The 16,195-nt window shown below is 43.2% G+C and overlaps 1 protein-coding gene across 10 annotated transcripts in view; it reads right to left on the reverse strand.

The window, feature by feature from the left end:
- The window catches only part of ABLIM1 (actin binding LIM protein 1), a 292,094-nt gene that overhangs the window by 95,496 nt on the left and 180,403 nt on the right, over window positions 1-16,195 (reverse strand). For all 10 annotated transcript variants that reach the window (XM_055300659.1, XM_055300656.1, XM_055300653.1 and 7 more), the window contains exons 5-6: window positions 3,089-3,215; window positions 1,842-1,935 (exon numbers count right to left, since the gene is read on the reverse strand). In XM_055300659.1, coding sequence (XP_055156634.1) covers window positions 1,842-1,935; window positions 3,089-3,215 — 221 coding nt within the window. The remainder of the gene's footprint in view (window positions 1-1,841; window positions 1,936-3,088; window positions 3,216-16,195) is intronic.

The raw sequence follows: 16,195 nt of genomic DNA on the forward strand, positions 1-16,195 counted from the left end.
CCTCACCCCCTTTCCAACCATTTTTTTTTTAATTTGAGGTAAAATTCACATGCCATAAAACTGACCATTTAAATGTGAATAACCCTGTGGCATCTAGGATAGTCACAATGTTGTGCATTTATTACCTCTATCTTGTTCTAAAACATGTCATCACTCCAGCTGGGTCTCAATGGTTATTCTTATCCCACCCCTTACCCCCCAACACCCAGGCAACCACCAGTCTGCTTTCTGTCTCTATGGGTTTATCTCTTCTGGATATTCCATCTAAATGGAAGCTAACCATATGTACCTGAGCTGAAACCAAGAGTCAGATGCTTAATGACTGAGCCACCCAGGGCCCCCATGCATTCCTGACACAGCAGTGTGATCCAGTCACATTCAGCTCCAACTGCAATCACTTCAATGGCTTCCCACCATTCTTAGGATAAAGACCAAAGTCCTGACTATGACTCTCGAAGTCCTCATGCTCTGAGCCCTCCCCACTCCCCTAGCATCATCTCTCACACCTGCCCTCCTGTCCATCTGACTTTTTTTGTTTGTGCTGTGCTTGTCCTCACCTCTGGGCCTCTGTGGGGGCTGCTCCTTCTCGGAACCGCCTTCCCCTGGGTAAAAGACAACTGCCTGAAACAGTCACTTCCTTATCTCCCAAATCTAATTAGCTACACTAGGTCCTAGCACAGAGCCAACACTGGACTGGCCCTTCTGTGTTTCCTGGAAAGAAAGGCACCCCAGAGCTTGCCGTGGCATTAGGAAAGCTATGCTAGACCTCGCTGCATAACCCCACAGAGGCTGCCCATAGACACAGAGGGGCCTCTCAGATTTATGTGCAGTGTCTCTGAAACACACCCTGCTGGGAGGTTTGAACATGGTTATGTGGATTTGGTGCCCCGTCTGTCAAAGCTGTAGGACCAGTTGGTCGCCTTTCCAGCTGCTAGGCATCCTGACTTACCTCTGCCCAGAACACATTCTCCACCCTGAAATATGGGACAGATATGAGGTAATCTCTTTTGTTTAAACTTTTTTGTTGTTGTTAAATCAGATCTTGTTAACTAACACCCCACAGGCCAGGGAGAAGTGGGGCAGTGACTCCCTCTGAACTCTGGCCCCTAAACCCACAGTTTGGGCTCTGGTCCAAGAGGGGGCTCTGCTCAGCCCAGATATAGCAGTTGGTGGGGGAGAGGTGGGGGGGGGGTGAGGCACTGCTGAGAAAGTAGGAACCAGGCTCTGTGGCTCGAGGCATTCACACCTGAACCTGACAGGTTTGAGCTCAGCCCAAGCCACAGGGCGTTCTGGGTCACACAGGATGTGGTTTTTTAAGGGTGGGGAAGTGTATGCCTTCACCTTTCACCCACCCTTCCTTTGCTTCAGTACTTTGCCCCTGCTCCGAGTCTGTAGACTCTCACAAGCACACACGTACATGCAAGAGCACACATGCACACGCACAGACACCTGCTCCCACATAGGTACATGTGCATGCGTGTACAGGTCACACACTGATGCATAGACACACAGGCACACACTGGCTCTAATACGCTCTCCGTTTCCTATTTTCTGACTTCTAAAACTAAAAGTAGTCTCATATAACCCTTCCTTCTCCATAATTCCTCCTAGTCCCTCTATCACTTTTGATAAACTCCCCATCATTCCAATGTCTCATGAACATTTAGTAGAAACTGCCTGTGAAGACAATCCGACACGTAAAATCTCGACAAATACTTTCTTTCCTCCAGAGGTGAAGATGAAAAAAAAAAAAAAAAAAAAGGAACAAGAGCCTCTTTTGTGTTTTTGAAGAGTCTGAGGAAAATGATGGTAGCTTTAACGGGAGCCTGGCTGTCACTTACCTCCAGGACTTTCCCTGTGATAAACTGGTGACAGGCTTCGCATTTCACCCCAAAGAGCCCCTGGTAGTCCTTTTCACAGTACGGAGCGCCATCCCTGCAACACAGAAGGGTGTTCAGCTCCTGAGAGGGGGTCAAGGGGGCAGGGAAGACTCCAGGACCATAATTCTCTGAGCCCTTCTCCACGGAATGGTAGCAGACGGTAATTCTCCCCCACCCAGCCTTCACAGGCCTGGAGATCTGGTCAGACATGATCCCAATGCAGGAAACCAAACGATGTGGACGGAGAGCTGTTTCTCTGGGCTATGCAGAAATTACAGCCGAATCACCATATGATTAGCACTGCTGCTTCCCTGTTGTCTCAGAACTAACTAGCAAAAGTGCTGGCACCATTCCCTTTCCTCACCAGGCCAGATGGGCGTCAGATGTGGTGTCAGGGTTCACCCTCCTCTGAGGAGGCCCCAGGGCCACCTTCCCCTCATCGCCTCCTTGAGCTCACATGCCAGCACCTCCCGGCAGCGCTGAGATGCCATGTCTTCAGCCCTCAGGAGGCCCGAGGCGTGCAGGGCCGTCTCATCCAGCCTCTCAAGACCTCCTTAATTTACCTCAGAGCACAGTAAAAATGTTTTCTATGTGTACCATTAAGTGGAAAAGTCAAAAAAGCACCACTGTACACAGCCTTCCGGGTTACTTTAAAAGCTGAGCATTTCCTCCCTCTTACTTTAGTTGTGCATCAAGAAATCACCTGTGACGTGTCTTCCTTCTGATACAGGTGTTTTGGCTTCTCCCTGACATGCAGACTTAGATTTCTAGGGGGTGGGGCCCATGCTATTTTTTTTGTTTGTTTGTTTGTTTCACTCTATTCTTAAATTATTAAATTCACTTCATTTTTTGAATAGCTGATATATCATAGAAAGGTTTATAGGGGAAAATTTTCCCTCATTGCCACTGTACCCCTGTATTCATTCCTTTTTTTTCTTTAAAGGTAACCACTGTAACTAGTTTAAGCTACATTAAGAAAAAAAAAAAACAGAACAATACAACACTCCACTTTAGATATTATCCACACAAGCATCTGATTCTAACATGAGCCCCCTCCCTGGGTGGGTGTTTTTTGTACATTGGTCCTCATGGGCTCAGGGTTTAGACCCTATGTGGTTTTTTAGAGTGGGGGAGTGTCTACAAATACATTCAAGTCCCTTCCCAAGAGCAGGGCCCACTGGACCCCTGGGCCTTGCCTCCAGCCTTACTTGCTGATGTACTCTCCGGTGAGAACCTTCCCACAGGACTTGCATTTAAAGCACCCCAAGTGCCACTGCTTTTCCAGGGCCAGCAGGGCCTGCCCATTCTTGATATCTCTTCCACAGCCAGCACAATCTAGAAAAGAGCAGAGGCCAGCAGTTACCCCACGTTTGTTTTGCTAAATCCAAGCATGCAGGTCCCAGTGTGCACCCGTCCCACACTCAACAAATATCTACTTAAGCACCGTGTCATTCCACTCTCCCTCTCTGTGCCAAGTCTTTCGTATCCTCACACAGCATGGAAACTTCGTGAACCTCAGTGGAACCAAGGGCATGGATGTCCTTCATCCGTTTATTTCCTTGGGGGTTAAATACCCTCTGAGCTCCAGCTGGCCCAGAGAATATTTAATTACGTTGTCTTGGCTGTGATTTCCAGAAAGCTCTCATATGCCTTTATTAATTGAGGGCACGTGTGAGTCGCTAAGTACCTCATGCTGGATGCCTCACTTAACAATATAGATGTGATTCCTGGAAAGCTATGAATCTCATTTTACTACACAGGACTCTACCTCCTTATCATCCTAAACCAGACTTCTGAAGAGTTGTGACCATCAGTTTAATAGCCCTTAATTCCTCAGCTTTAAATTCTCCATGGCAGCCTCCTGTGACATAGACGAAGGACACAGGGCTTCTTTGAAGTAAAGGGAGTGGGCTCAACAACTTGTTGGCCCGTCACGCGACCCAGGCCCGGTCTCCCCTCTTTGAAGCCTTGGTTTCCTCACATGGAGGCTGGGAAGTTCTTAGTGCCTGTCTCAAGCCTCCAAAGAGGATTCAATGAAATAATGGTTATTAGCACTGGGGCCGGCACATGGGAAGCAGCCCTATAAATGTTTCCTATTATAACTGTCACTATTATGATTATTAAATACTCCATTGTTAGGGAAGTTAAATATTTAAAAGAACTCAGAAGAATGTACATTGATGCAACCTTTTTGAAAGCAACATAAACTTCCAGACATTTAAAATCAATGTGGCTGAGCAAGTGAAACACAGCATCACCGGGAGGTTGGCTGGTTGGAATAAAGCAATTTCGGACAGGGCCACTGGCTGTGCAAAATGATGAAACACCTCCCCCTTCCGACCGCATGTGTGACTGCTGCTCCTTTACCAGTGACAGTCCGATACCAAATTTTTTTTTAAAGACTATTTATGAGAGACACAGAGAGAGGCAGAGACATAGGGAGAGGGAGAAGCAGGCTCCTCAGGGGGATCCTGATGTGGGACTTGATCCCCGGACCCAGGATTATGCCCAGAGCCAAAGGCAGACGCTCAATCTCTGAGCCACCCAGGCATCCCTAGCTCGACTTTAACTCTCTCTGCTCCTGGAAAAACTGAGATGCCCAATCACTGACCTGCTCCTGCATCTTGACAGTACCTAGTCCAGAACTGCTCCTGCTGCATTGACTCCTTAATACCGCCCAGTAAGAGCTCTGTCCCCTCAGTTCCTCCACAGATGCTCCTGACTCCCCTGGTCTTCTCCCTTGCTACAGTTTAAGCTCACTTAATTGTCCTCCTGCCCTTCTGTTTCTTTGACTACTGGTGTGTTTCCAGTGATCTTTGGTCAGTGCATATTTTTTTTAAAGATTTTATTTATTTATTCATGAGAGACACACAGAGAGAGAGAGAGGCAGAGACACAGGCGGAGGGAGAGCAGGCTCCCTGTCCAAAGCCCCATGTGGAACTCGATCCCAGGACCCGGGATCACATCCTGACCCAAAAGCAGACGCTCAACTGTTGAGCCACCCAGGTGTCCCTGGTCCCACCCAGTTGCACCTTTACATCTAGCAACTTCACAGCTAAGATTTTTAGTCTACAAATAAATTAGCAAAAGTGTGTGTGTGCTTTGTGTCCATGTACGTATTCCCTGAAGAAAATGAATTTATTTCCTGCCGTACTTTTGTAACAACAAAACTGAAAATAGCCTGTGTGGACATTAATGAGAAGCTAGTTAATTATGGTATAGTCAGTAGTGGAATACTGTGTACTGTTGAAAAGAAGGAGGTCGATTTGTGTGCTGACATGGAAAGATATCCAAAATAGGTTAAGTTAAAAAAAAAAAAAAGCAACCTGTGGAACAGTATGCATAGCAGAAGCTCATTTATAAAAATTGAGTAAAGGGTATAGATGTGTTTGTACACATGCTTGTATATGGAATAAAAGACTTCTTGAAAAAATAATTGAAACTCCTAAGATATTTTCTTCTGTGAAGGACTTTTCACTTCACATCCTCTGTTGCTTGGATTTTTAGTTGTTGTTGTTACCATGAGAATGTCAAAAAAAGAAAAAATTGAATAAATATTTCTAAGGTTAAAATATAATTGCTAGACAAGTTCTAGATTATTGCAGGTTAGAATTTCTGTAAGTATTGCCCACTATTAGCTGAGTGGGGCTTATATGATCACAAAGCATGATGTATTCTTTTTTTAAGCTGGAGTTAACGTTTCTCAGCATCTCAACAAAAATCTTATAAAGTGGATCTCACATCTGGTAGGTTACTATAAGGATAAGAATGGAAGGCCTTGACATTTGCTCACAAATACAATATTTAAAGGTTAGGAGCACTGGATGAGTTTAAGATGAATTGACAGTTCTTAATCCAGTTTGAACTGAATTGGTTTTTCATTCTTCTGATTAGGTCAAGCCACGAGGTGGCAGTAAAGATTTAAAATAATAAGGAAGATGCTGGCTGGTAGATTCTTTAAGTCAGAAAATAAATTTGAGGGATGGCTTTCAATTTTAGAAACTGAAGACAGTTGGGCTCAGGAGGGTTGGCAGAGCCATTTGGGGTCTCCTCCTGCACAACGCTGAGATCTAGGGAGATGGAAGGCCCGGCAATGCTAAGAGCCCAGGCTTCGGAATTAGGACGTGAGCATTTACTTGGGCAAGTTATTGTCTCTGTGAAATGCCAACTGTGACGAGCTTTGCAGGATTCCGCTTAGAATGATGGGATGAGCACTGGGTATTATTCTCTATGTTAGCAAATTGAACACCAATAAAAAAGAAATTTATAAGAATGCTTAGTTCATGTTCAGCTCTCAGTGTGGCTCCACCTTTCTTTGGTAGGAGCAGAGGTGAGACTGGAAGGCACGTTCCTGGATGCTGAATCTTGCTCACTTTACAAGCACATTAATGCCCAGATATCCCAGAGCTCTGAAAGCAGCTGAGACACAATTTGAGAGCGGTGACAACTTTTCTGATTGTTCTGGATGAACCCGGCACCATGTGAGGGCTTTGTAGATATGGTACCATTTATTATTCAGTCAGGTAGTCAAAATGCCTAGCAGTCTGGAAGCCTCTGACCTCACAGGTGGCGTCCCATACCTCTCAGATCCTCTGCGCCCTGCAGTGTCCCATGGAGGGCAGATGTTCGTTCTGCAATTAACTTTGATAACGGTTGATAGAGAAGCAATCATGGGATGCTGAATGCCTAGAGCTAGGCAGCTGGTGAAACGGGGCTGGAAGCAGAGGCTGAGGAATGAGCCTCCTTCCTCCCAAACCTTAAGACATAAACCAAGCAAATCAAAGACCACCTCCTAGAAAGTGGAATACTGGCCCACACTGGCTGATTCAAAGTATTCTGGTATATGCCACAGAGGCTACCTACCCACTCACTCCTCTCAGGACAAAACCATAAATTCTCCACTTAAGCCTGATGTCACGCTGGGAAAAGTGGAGAAGATGCAGAGACAAAAAGATTCGTGCTGGATTGTTCATTCTTCCTGTGCTCATCCCAACTAAGCTCTTTTATAAAGTACAAAATGTCCTACTCTGTATCTTCATGGTTTTCAGCTGTTGAGAAAATTGTTTCCACATCACTGAAGCAGCTGCCGATAAATATAGAAAGCTGGTGATTGGCACTGGAATTATTGCCGAAGTCAGAAATAGGTGAATATGGAGCAGGATCAAGGAAATCAAGCCCTCTAACAACTTGCCAGTATTCCATCAAAAACAAATAATCACCAAACGTGGCAAGAGAAAAACAACAACCATAAACACTTGCCTCAAGCCTTTCATTCTTGGTGCCAAGAGCCAAGAGAAGAGCAGGAATTTGGCTACTTATGTCTGAGTTAAACTAATACCCAACGACACACCTGGTTCTATATTTGTATCATTTTGTTCCAAGGCAATAAATATCCTTGAGGACAGGAATCCTGTCTCTTTTTTCTTTTTTGGGGGGCATTGGGTCATGCATACCTGGGCTTTGAAAATATTTAAGTTGAAGAAGGTGACAAATGGCTCTCAGCAAGAAAACCTGTGTTCCCAAGCTAAGAAAGATGTCCTCACTTGAACAGCTCTGAAGGTTCTATCAGAAAGGATTCCTATGTTCTCCTTGAGAACTATTTCTACCTTGTTAGAATTTCTCACTTGGAAAAAGGAAGGGCCAAAAATATGTCTTCCTCTGTGAAGATGCCTCTCTGGAGAAGAGGGCTGAGCAGATGGAGCTCTAGAAAAGAAAACCAGGTGATAATTAAATTCCTATCCCCACCTTCCTAGGCCTGCAGGCTTCATTCATGCCCAGAACCATTAATGAAGGTGGGCATTGCATTCACAGTAGCTACTAATCTGGGATCAAAGCTTTCAGAAAACAGAAGAGGGATCTTCCTAGTGCTTTAGGCCATGGTCTCAGAGCTGAAGATAATGGTGATAAATATTCCGTCTCCCAAAGAAAGGTGCCAAGAATATCCTTGTAGGACTTTCCAAGAGACAGTAGAGTTCACCTGATGACTACCAACCTCTATTCCCTACTTACCTCTGAAAATCAGAAATTTTAAAACACATAACGAGACACCAGGGAGCTGGCCACACAGCAGGAGTGTGGTGGTGTTCTCTCCCCTCTGCTGTGACAGGGATTAGAGGACCTTGGGAGAAGGACCTAGATGTTTACTGAGTGGGGAAGCTCAGGCCCTACAGCTACCATGGGTCCATAAGAAGCTTGATGTTAGAGTTCTTGGAACAAACTGGTTTGAATGTCCTGAAGCTTGGAAGCATTCACAAATAGAAAAATCTAGAGTCTGCTGAATTCGGAAGATTTGGAAGACAGGAAGCTGGTTAGAGACCTCTCCCTTCCCCTGGCAATGGCAGGCTAAGGAGAGGATGGAGTGGGAATGGTGTGCACTTCCACCATTTGGCTCACTGGGGGATGATGCACTTATGTCTTGCTGCTGGTACCCACACCCAAGCATCTAGAATGAACCCACTGGAGAAAGCTGCCTGCTGGGAGTGGGGGACTTCATTAATAAGAGGCTAGGAGACTACACGGGAGCAGGACCTGAGGCTGGGGAGGTAGGGAGAGCTTGTTGCAAGAGGTTAACCAGAAATTACATGCTTTTGTCAAAGAACTCAAAGTGCACCTCCATAAGAAATATCTCCAGCCAGTGTTAGCTGAAAGAGGCATGACAATGCCGAATTTCTAACACCTTGTCCCATCTACTTCCAATCCCTCTTGCCCCTGCCTGGCCCACCAGGGATCCCTGGGTGGCGCAGCGGTTTAGTGCCTGCCTTTGGCCCAGGGCGCGATCCTGGAGACCCGGGATCGAATCCCACGTCGGGCTCCCGGTGCATGGAGCCTGCTTCTCCCTCTGCCTATGTCTCTGCCTCTCTCTCTCTCTCTCTCTCTCTCTCTCTGTGACTATCATAAATAAATAAAAATTAAAAAAATAAAATAAAATAAAGGCAGAGTGAAAGAAGAGATTGTGCCCACTGTAGGTCTCCAGTTTGGGTCAGGTCTGAGCTGTGAAAGGATGCAGCTCTCAAATACATATGAGGATCAAGTTTTCAACCATCTTGGACTTCTAGGGGCTGAAGACCAGAAAGCTGTGGGTTCTGTGTAAGATATTATTAGGGTAGGAAAGGGAACTCTGATCAAGGATAATACAAGTTCATGACAGGGAAAAATAAGGCTGCTCATCGTTATGTCGCACATGTGCTTTGGCCTGTTGTATACACAAATGGTGCATTTCCCAGCAGTCAAGGACTTTGGAGGCAAAGAGACCTGGAGTAGAAGTCCAGCTCTGACACTGAGTGGAGGGGCCTTGCGCAGGCTAGGTAACCACCGAGTTTTGGTATCTCCATCTGTAGAATGTGCAGGTTGGCAGTACCCAGTTTCCTGGGCTGCCATGAGGACTGGAGAGTGTGGGTGCATGTACATATTCACTGTCTGTTTTCACAGGTCCAATAATCTCACAAAACCTGAATTTCCTCTTCTCCATATCAAATCGGCAAGGCCCACCATCAGCCTCTGGAGAAGGCACTTCGGTCTCTGTGGTTCCACCACCACCACCATCATTATATTAATCATTATCATTACTATTATTACAGTTATTATTCAGCTTTTGACTTTTGAAAGGTCTGGTGTGTCCGTTCTCTCCCCCATTCTCAGGGCTCCTGCTAACCTGGGAGGGCAGTGATCATCTCCATTTTACAGATCACAGAACATCTGAGAGCCAGAGGGACCTTCAAGACTGGTTTGATGCAAATGCTTTACTTTCCACACATGATACTAAGATTCAGGGTGGGCTTTGGCTTTGCACACAGCCACACAGCTAAACAGTCCAATTAACTGCACGGTGTGAATCTTCTGTTCTCAAAGGCACATGAATTCAGGCCTTTATAGCTTACAGGGCTTCTCTGAACCTGAACCTCCACTCGTGGGGTTGTTTTCCTGGTTATCATCTCTTGAGCTGCCAGTGGGCAAAAACAGCCAGGATGGAATCAGAGCACGAGGTGTTCACTGGAGCAGAGAGACTGCATAAGTAGAGAATTGTTTTGAAAATAAATAAGTATTTATTATTAATAAATAATTGGTATGTAGATTGTAAAAGGAGCCAGAGAGAGACTTTCCTCATTTAACTGATGCTTGCAGACATCTTGGGATGTTATAAAATGTTCACAGGGGTTTGGGGTCAGTTCTGAGTATTTCCTTACTTTACTGAAAAAAATATTAAAAATTAAGAATAAAAAAGAAATCAAGTTTCAGTATTTAAGCTGTCACCCATACAAGCTCCAAAAAATTCCAGCTTTCCCTGGAATCTTTTAAAAATAATAATGAAACAGAAACTCTATTTGTCATCAACTGAAGATTAGCAGACAAGTTCAAGGCTATACATGGGGATGAAAAATAAACAGAAGCAAAATAATTTCATATTTAGATTGTTATTATTAGAAAGTAGAGTAAGACTTTGGAGACCCTGTAAAATATTCAAGTGGCGTCCTTTTAATAGACCGTTAACTAGAGACACTTTATCCCTGGCCAGGACCCAATCTAAAGAGCTTCAAGGAAAAACCAAACCAAACCAAACCCAAATTTAAGTTCCAGAGTTTGGCTAACTTGAGATCCTGAATTTAACGATGCTGGATCTTGTCATTTAACTCTTCCTACAGGATACAGATTTCTCATTATCTGTGTGATAAAATGGTGAAGGTAGGATGCCGGAGAATAGCTATTCTATCCAAAAGAGAGGGGAGAAAAAGGACACAAGAGAAGAGTGACCTGATTCTCTTAGGTTAGCAAGCTGCCTTTGACACAAGTCTTCAACACATGTCAGATCAGCCTCTGACACATGGATTCCTTCATGGGAATAATGCTTTGGAGGTATGTGGTGGTTGCCCACTTTAAACAGAAGAGATAGTTCCAGTTTGCTAGGGTTCCTATCCCTACACAATCTAAATGTCAATTGCTACCCGTTGTCACTTTTGAGATGACCTGGGAACTCCGGTTCTTAGCTTGGACTTTTCTGTAGGCACTTCAGTTTGCAATCCATAGATTAAAAAAAAAAAAATCCAGACTCTCTTTGTGTTATTATTTTTTAAATAAGAGTTGGCCTAGAGTTTTAACGTCTTTAAGATATAAAGGACTTAGGTATTTGAAAACCTTTCCTTGACCAGAAAGGCCACATCATATTTAGTAGTGATAGGAACATCAATCTAACGAATTGATATTATTGAATGGTGATTTACTTTCATCACCTGGGCTGTTCAGTGTGGTCAGGTTCCAAACCAGACCTCTATGAGTTAACAAATATTGACTGTCTACTGTCCAGTTTTAAAAAAAAATTAAACCAAGTCACCAAGTTCTTTTTTAGCATGTCATGGCAAAAACCAAGGGTGCAGGGTCAACCTAAGAAAGGGTGGAAAGAGGCTAAAGCACAATACGAAGCTGCAAATGTGTTGAGTTAAGCACGTCTCAAGAATTAGTTTTTTAAAAAAGCACTGTCTGACTTCTGAAATTCGATGCTGCTATTAGCCAAAAAATCAATATGAAGTCACAAGATAAATACTGGTGGGAGTGGTGGTGGTGGTGGGGGAGGAGTAAGAATGTTCATACAGGTATAATGTACTTGCCACTCTATGGCCAAAGGGGTCTCAGTGCTATAAGTAATTCATATCTCAAATCACTAAAAATGAACTATTTTAAAAGGTCATGTGCCACTATGTAACCTTGAACCAGATTTTTCCATAACATCTCATGTCCCTTTGCTGTCTTGATGGCCATGATGGAAACATCACAAGCCAGAGCAGCCCCGGACCTGCTATTTTAAGTGAAGGTTCTTGTTGTCTTTGGAAAACAATACTGCACAACAAACAAGTTTTCGTGGGCCATAATAGCAACAGATTATCAGCCTTCATTAGGAAAGCTGAGGGCAGGTCTGGCAGCAAGCCTTTTTCCAAGTCCTCCAAATCCTATCTTTCCTTCTTTTAAACTGTGTATCATATATACTTAAAGAATTTCAGTTACTTTGTTCATAATTTTTACAAATATAGACCATTTACACATTTGAAAGTCCCAATTCTAATCCCTAAACCAGTATTCACAGAATTCTGTTAGGAGTTATGAATTCTCAAGGTCAAGAAGCCCTCTCCTAAAACTAGGATTTGTGTATGTTTTCCCCATATTCAGGACCAGGATCTGAATGGGAAATTAAAAGAACCAGCTTGCTTGCTTTTCCTCTCCATTAATTATGAATTTACTAAGCAGGAACCTCATAGCTAATGCTGCTAGGATGATAAACATCAAAGAAATAGAACACAGTCTGTCATGGACTTGGAATCAACCCAGATCTGCACCCCAAAAGCATTAGAATGGAGAGTCTGAGAATCTCTGCTAATTCCCTTCAATGATGGCTTTGAATGACCCATAAACATGCCACGGCACTCAGTACTGGATTCAATATTGGTTCCAATGGACCTTATTTCTCACTTAGTCTCCCACGGCCTGCTTGCAACACGGTGAAGGATGTGGAGGTCTTATATACAGTGAGGATGCCAGACATTTGACACTATGCATCTATGGAATAGAGCACATCCTTTGGGAAGGTTACTGAAAACAGGTTAGAAGTTGGGAACTTTAACATCTGCTTACAGATAGTGTCCACTGCTTTACGCAAGAATCTCCTAAACAACTTATCTTCCATTCTCTGAGTTACAAATAAAAATTATAACATGCTGGGGTGCCTGTGTGGCTCAGGTGGTTGAATGTCTGACTCTTGATTTCAGCTCAGGTCATGATCACAGGGTCATGGGATCGAGCCCCACACGGGGCTCTGCTCTTATCATGGAGTATATTTGTCCCTTTTCCTCTGCTCTTCCCTCTCCTACTCTCACTCAAATAAATAATACATTAAATAAATTTGAAAAATTAAAACATGCTTGTATTTCCTAGAAAAGTGATGAGATTCTTTGATGGGAAATAAACTATTAGCATAGAACACTATTTTGTCATCTGCTCTAATTTGTAGGTTTAAGGTCCTATCAAAGAGAACTCTGTGTGTGTGTGCGCACATGTGTGTGTGTGTGCATGCATGTTCACATGCATGTTTTCAGAACCAGAACTAAAAAAATGGAGGGGTAGCTATATTCATGGAATAAACCACCATCCTAATAAGGACAATCACAACCTCCAAATTTCCAACTAACAATTTCAAAAACCCAGCTGGTGGAGGGCAGGCCCAAAGGTTCACTGCTTTTTGGGCCTTTCCTCTGCACTGTCAGTCTGAATTTGTTTCACATGGTTGCTCAGCATAATTTCTGATGATGCACACATCACAGGGATTCACTGGAGATCATAAGTTGGAGTCTCTTTTGACTGAAAACGCCACCAGGACAGTAAGAGGAAGTTGGGGAGTCATGGGAACAAAGCCAAACACCACCCAATCATGGATGCTCTTGGAAAAGGCTATGGTCACATGGTAGCCTCAAGGATACTGACTTCCAACCTGCAAAGGTGGAGTTCAGGCCACAGCCTCACTGGACTGGGCACCCTTGCCATGATAAATGACTACTCACCCAGCACATGATTCCACCTGCACTTCTCTGTGGCTTGGAGTTCTTTCTGCTTACAATGTGTAATCCAGACATGTCTCATAAACCTTGTTTGATCCCTGAGACATCCCTCAAAAGGGATGTTATGTTAGACATATTTGTATAGGAAGACAGAACTAAGGTGTTTGAAGTTCAAAGCCGGAGTCCTCAGCACTACTGATACTCTGCTGGACAAGGTGTAGAAAACTGGGGGTCAGACTTCTACCAGCCGGACGAAATAGTTCTCTGCTCAAGTTATGGCTAGCAATGGAGGAGGAAAACAAGTAGAAAAAGGAATGAAGAAAGACTAAGAGAAGGAGCAGACAAGGTACCCCAGATGAAGGCTGCTACCTGTGGCCATTCTGTGGTGCTCATGCCACAGCCTGCCACATGTGAACATTTGTGGGACACCAGCCTGACAGTTTAGGGGGAGATTCAGAAAATTGGTAGCCACTGCCTTTGAGATATGGGATAGTCTTTAGCAAACCCTACTTAACATTGTACCAGGACCCAAATGAATTAAAGACAGGGGCTCAAACCAATACTCATCCATGTATGTTCACAGCAGGACTATTCATAATGGCCAAAAGGTTAATGAACCTTTAGGACATATCCTGAAGGTTGGATAAACAAATGGATGAATGGATAAACAAATCATGTTCTATCCACATAATGGAATATTATTCGGCCATAAAAAGGAATGGAGTACTGGTAAATGCTGTGTGAACCTTGAAAACATTTTTTTAAATAAAGATTTTGTTTATTTATGAGAGAAAGAGAGAGAGAGAGGCAGAGACACAGGCAGAGGGAGAAGCAGGCTCTATGCAGGGAGCCTGATGTGGGACTTGATCCCGGGTCTCCAGGATCAGGCCCTGGACTGAAGGCGGCACTAAACCGCTGAGCCACCCAAGCTGCCCTGAACCTTGAAAACATTATGCTAAGTGGGAGAAGACAGAAATGAAAGGTCACTTATGTATTCCATTTATATGAAATATTTAGAATCCAGAAATACAGACACGGACAGCAGAATGGTAGTTGCCAGGGGCTTGGGAGGACTGAGTAGGGAATAACTGCTTTACCGGTATGAACAAAATGGTTCATTTTGTTATGTGAACTGCACTTCATTGAAAAATGTACCAAGAAGGGTTTTTCTTATACTGGTTTCCCTAATTTCCTTGTAAACTTTAACCTGGTGAGGAGTTCTCTGATAAATCTTTAGCTGGCTATGGTCACTCAGTATACCCGTGCTCTTGCCAAAGGGGAAATCACACTTGAGCTTGTCATCAGTTTCTTAGGCTCTATACTCATCAGCAAACAACAACTCATTTACTCCTTTCCAGAGACAGGAAGAAGGAAAGAAGGGGTAGAGTGTCCATTTCAGGACTTCCATCATGTGACCAGTCACAATCTGTACACACTGAAGGTCATAGCAAGGGCAAAGTGCACCAAGACTTCAGTCTGGAATAGGTCTTTCATTTTATTTTGTAAAAAAAGTATCATTTCATTTTTAATCTACTTTTGTTTTAAATAGGTAACATATACGGGCACTGAGGGGGACACTTGATGGGATGAGCACTGGGTGTTATTCTGTATGTTGGTAAATTGAACACCAATAAAAATTTATTTAAAAAAAATAAATAAATAGGTAACATATATACATGCTTAAGAAATTTTTTCATATAGTGAAAATAATTTCCTTCCTTCCTTCCCTGCTGGAGACAAGTACTACAAGTAATAGCAATTTCTCAACTGTCCTTCTGGGACAATCCAAAGGGACATACAACTCCTGATATACACGGTTAGATTTTTACTCCTACTGAAAAATTAAAATTAAACTGAAGAATGCTGGTCCAATCATTAAAATCCTAGTTTTACTGGTACATTGTTACAAGGTGTGGGTCTTATTATGTAAGAGGCATATCTAGTGAAACAAAGCAAATAACAAAATATCATTAACTTTCCATTCCCTCAGGCACTTTTTGTATTCACTTTTATTTTTTTCCCCATAAATCATACCCATTCCCTATTAAAGCAAACTTTTCTTCCTTTCTTACAACTGAGACAATTGAGTCTCTGGTAAAGTGAAAAGATGTGTCACACTCTGCGTCAACAGGAGTCAGAACTCAACACTCTGGACCTGGGAGATGAAAATGAGTCCTTCAAAGGCCCTCCAGGGATGGCATCCATTCACTAGCTAAATGGACATTTATATATTTGCTATGTGCATGGTACCAAAAAAATATATACCGTCCTTGTTACTAAGTAACTCATAGTCTGGTAGGAGAGAAAAATATAGAAAGAACTAGCAGGAGTATATGGTAATGACTGCCTTAATAGAAATGCGAAGCACAGCTTTGGTCAAGATACATGTGCACTGACCCTGTTGCCAAGGGGCCTAAGCAGATTCAAGGCTTACAATCTTTTTGTGTGACACTCAAAACAAGGAATGATTTTTGAAAAGAAGATATGTGAACAAAATGCTATGCAAAGAATTTATATAAAGTTGTACGTATCGATAGCACTTAGCAAAATCCTGAAGAATGTTCACCAAAATGTTCATAGAGATGCTGTCTTGAGATTTCACGTTATTTTTATCTCCTCCTTTTAACTTTTCTGTATTTGTATTCTAATGTTGGCATTATTTTACCAACACCTGAACCCATTAAATCCACCTGAGCCCATTGAATGCCTAAACCCATTAAAAAGAGAAGAGTGTTATTTGCCTGTTTTGAGAAAGAAACGGCTTTGATTCAATCTCCA

This window comes from Nyctereutes procyonoides, unplaced genomic scaffold (genome assembly GCF_905146905.1).
Source record: "Nyctereutes procyonoides isolate TBG_1078 unplaced genomic scaffold, NYPRO_anot_genome, whole genome shotgun sequence".
Lineage (NCBI taxonomy): Eukaryota > Metazoa > Chordata > Mammalia > Carnivora > Canidae > Nyctereutes > Nyctereutes procyonoides.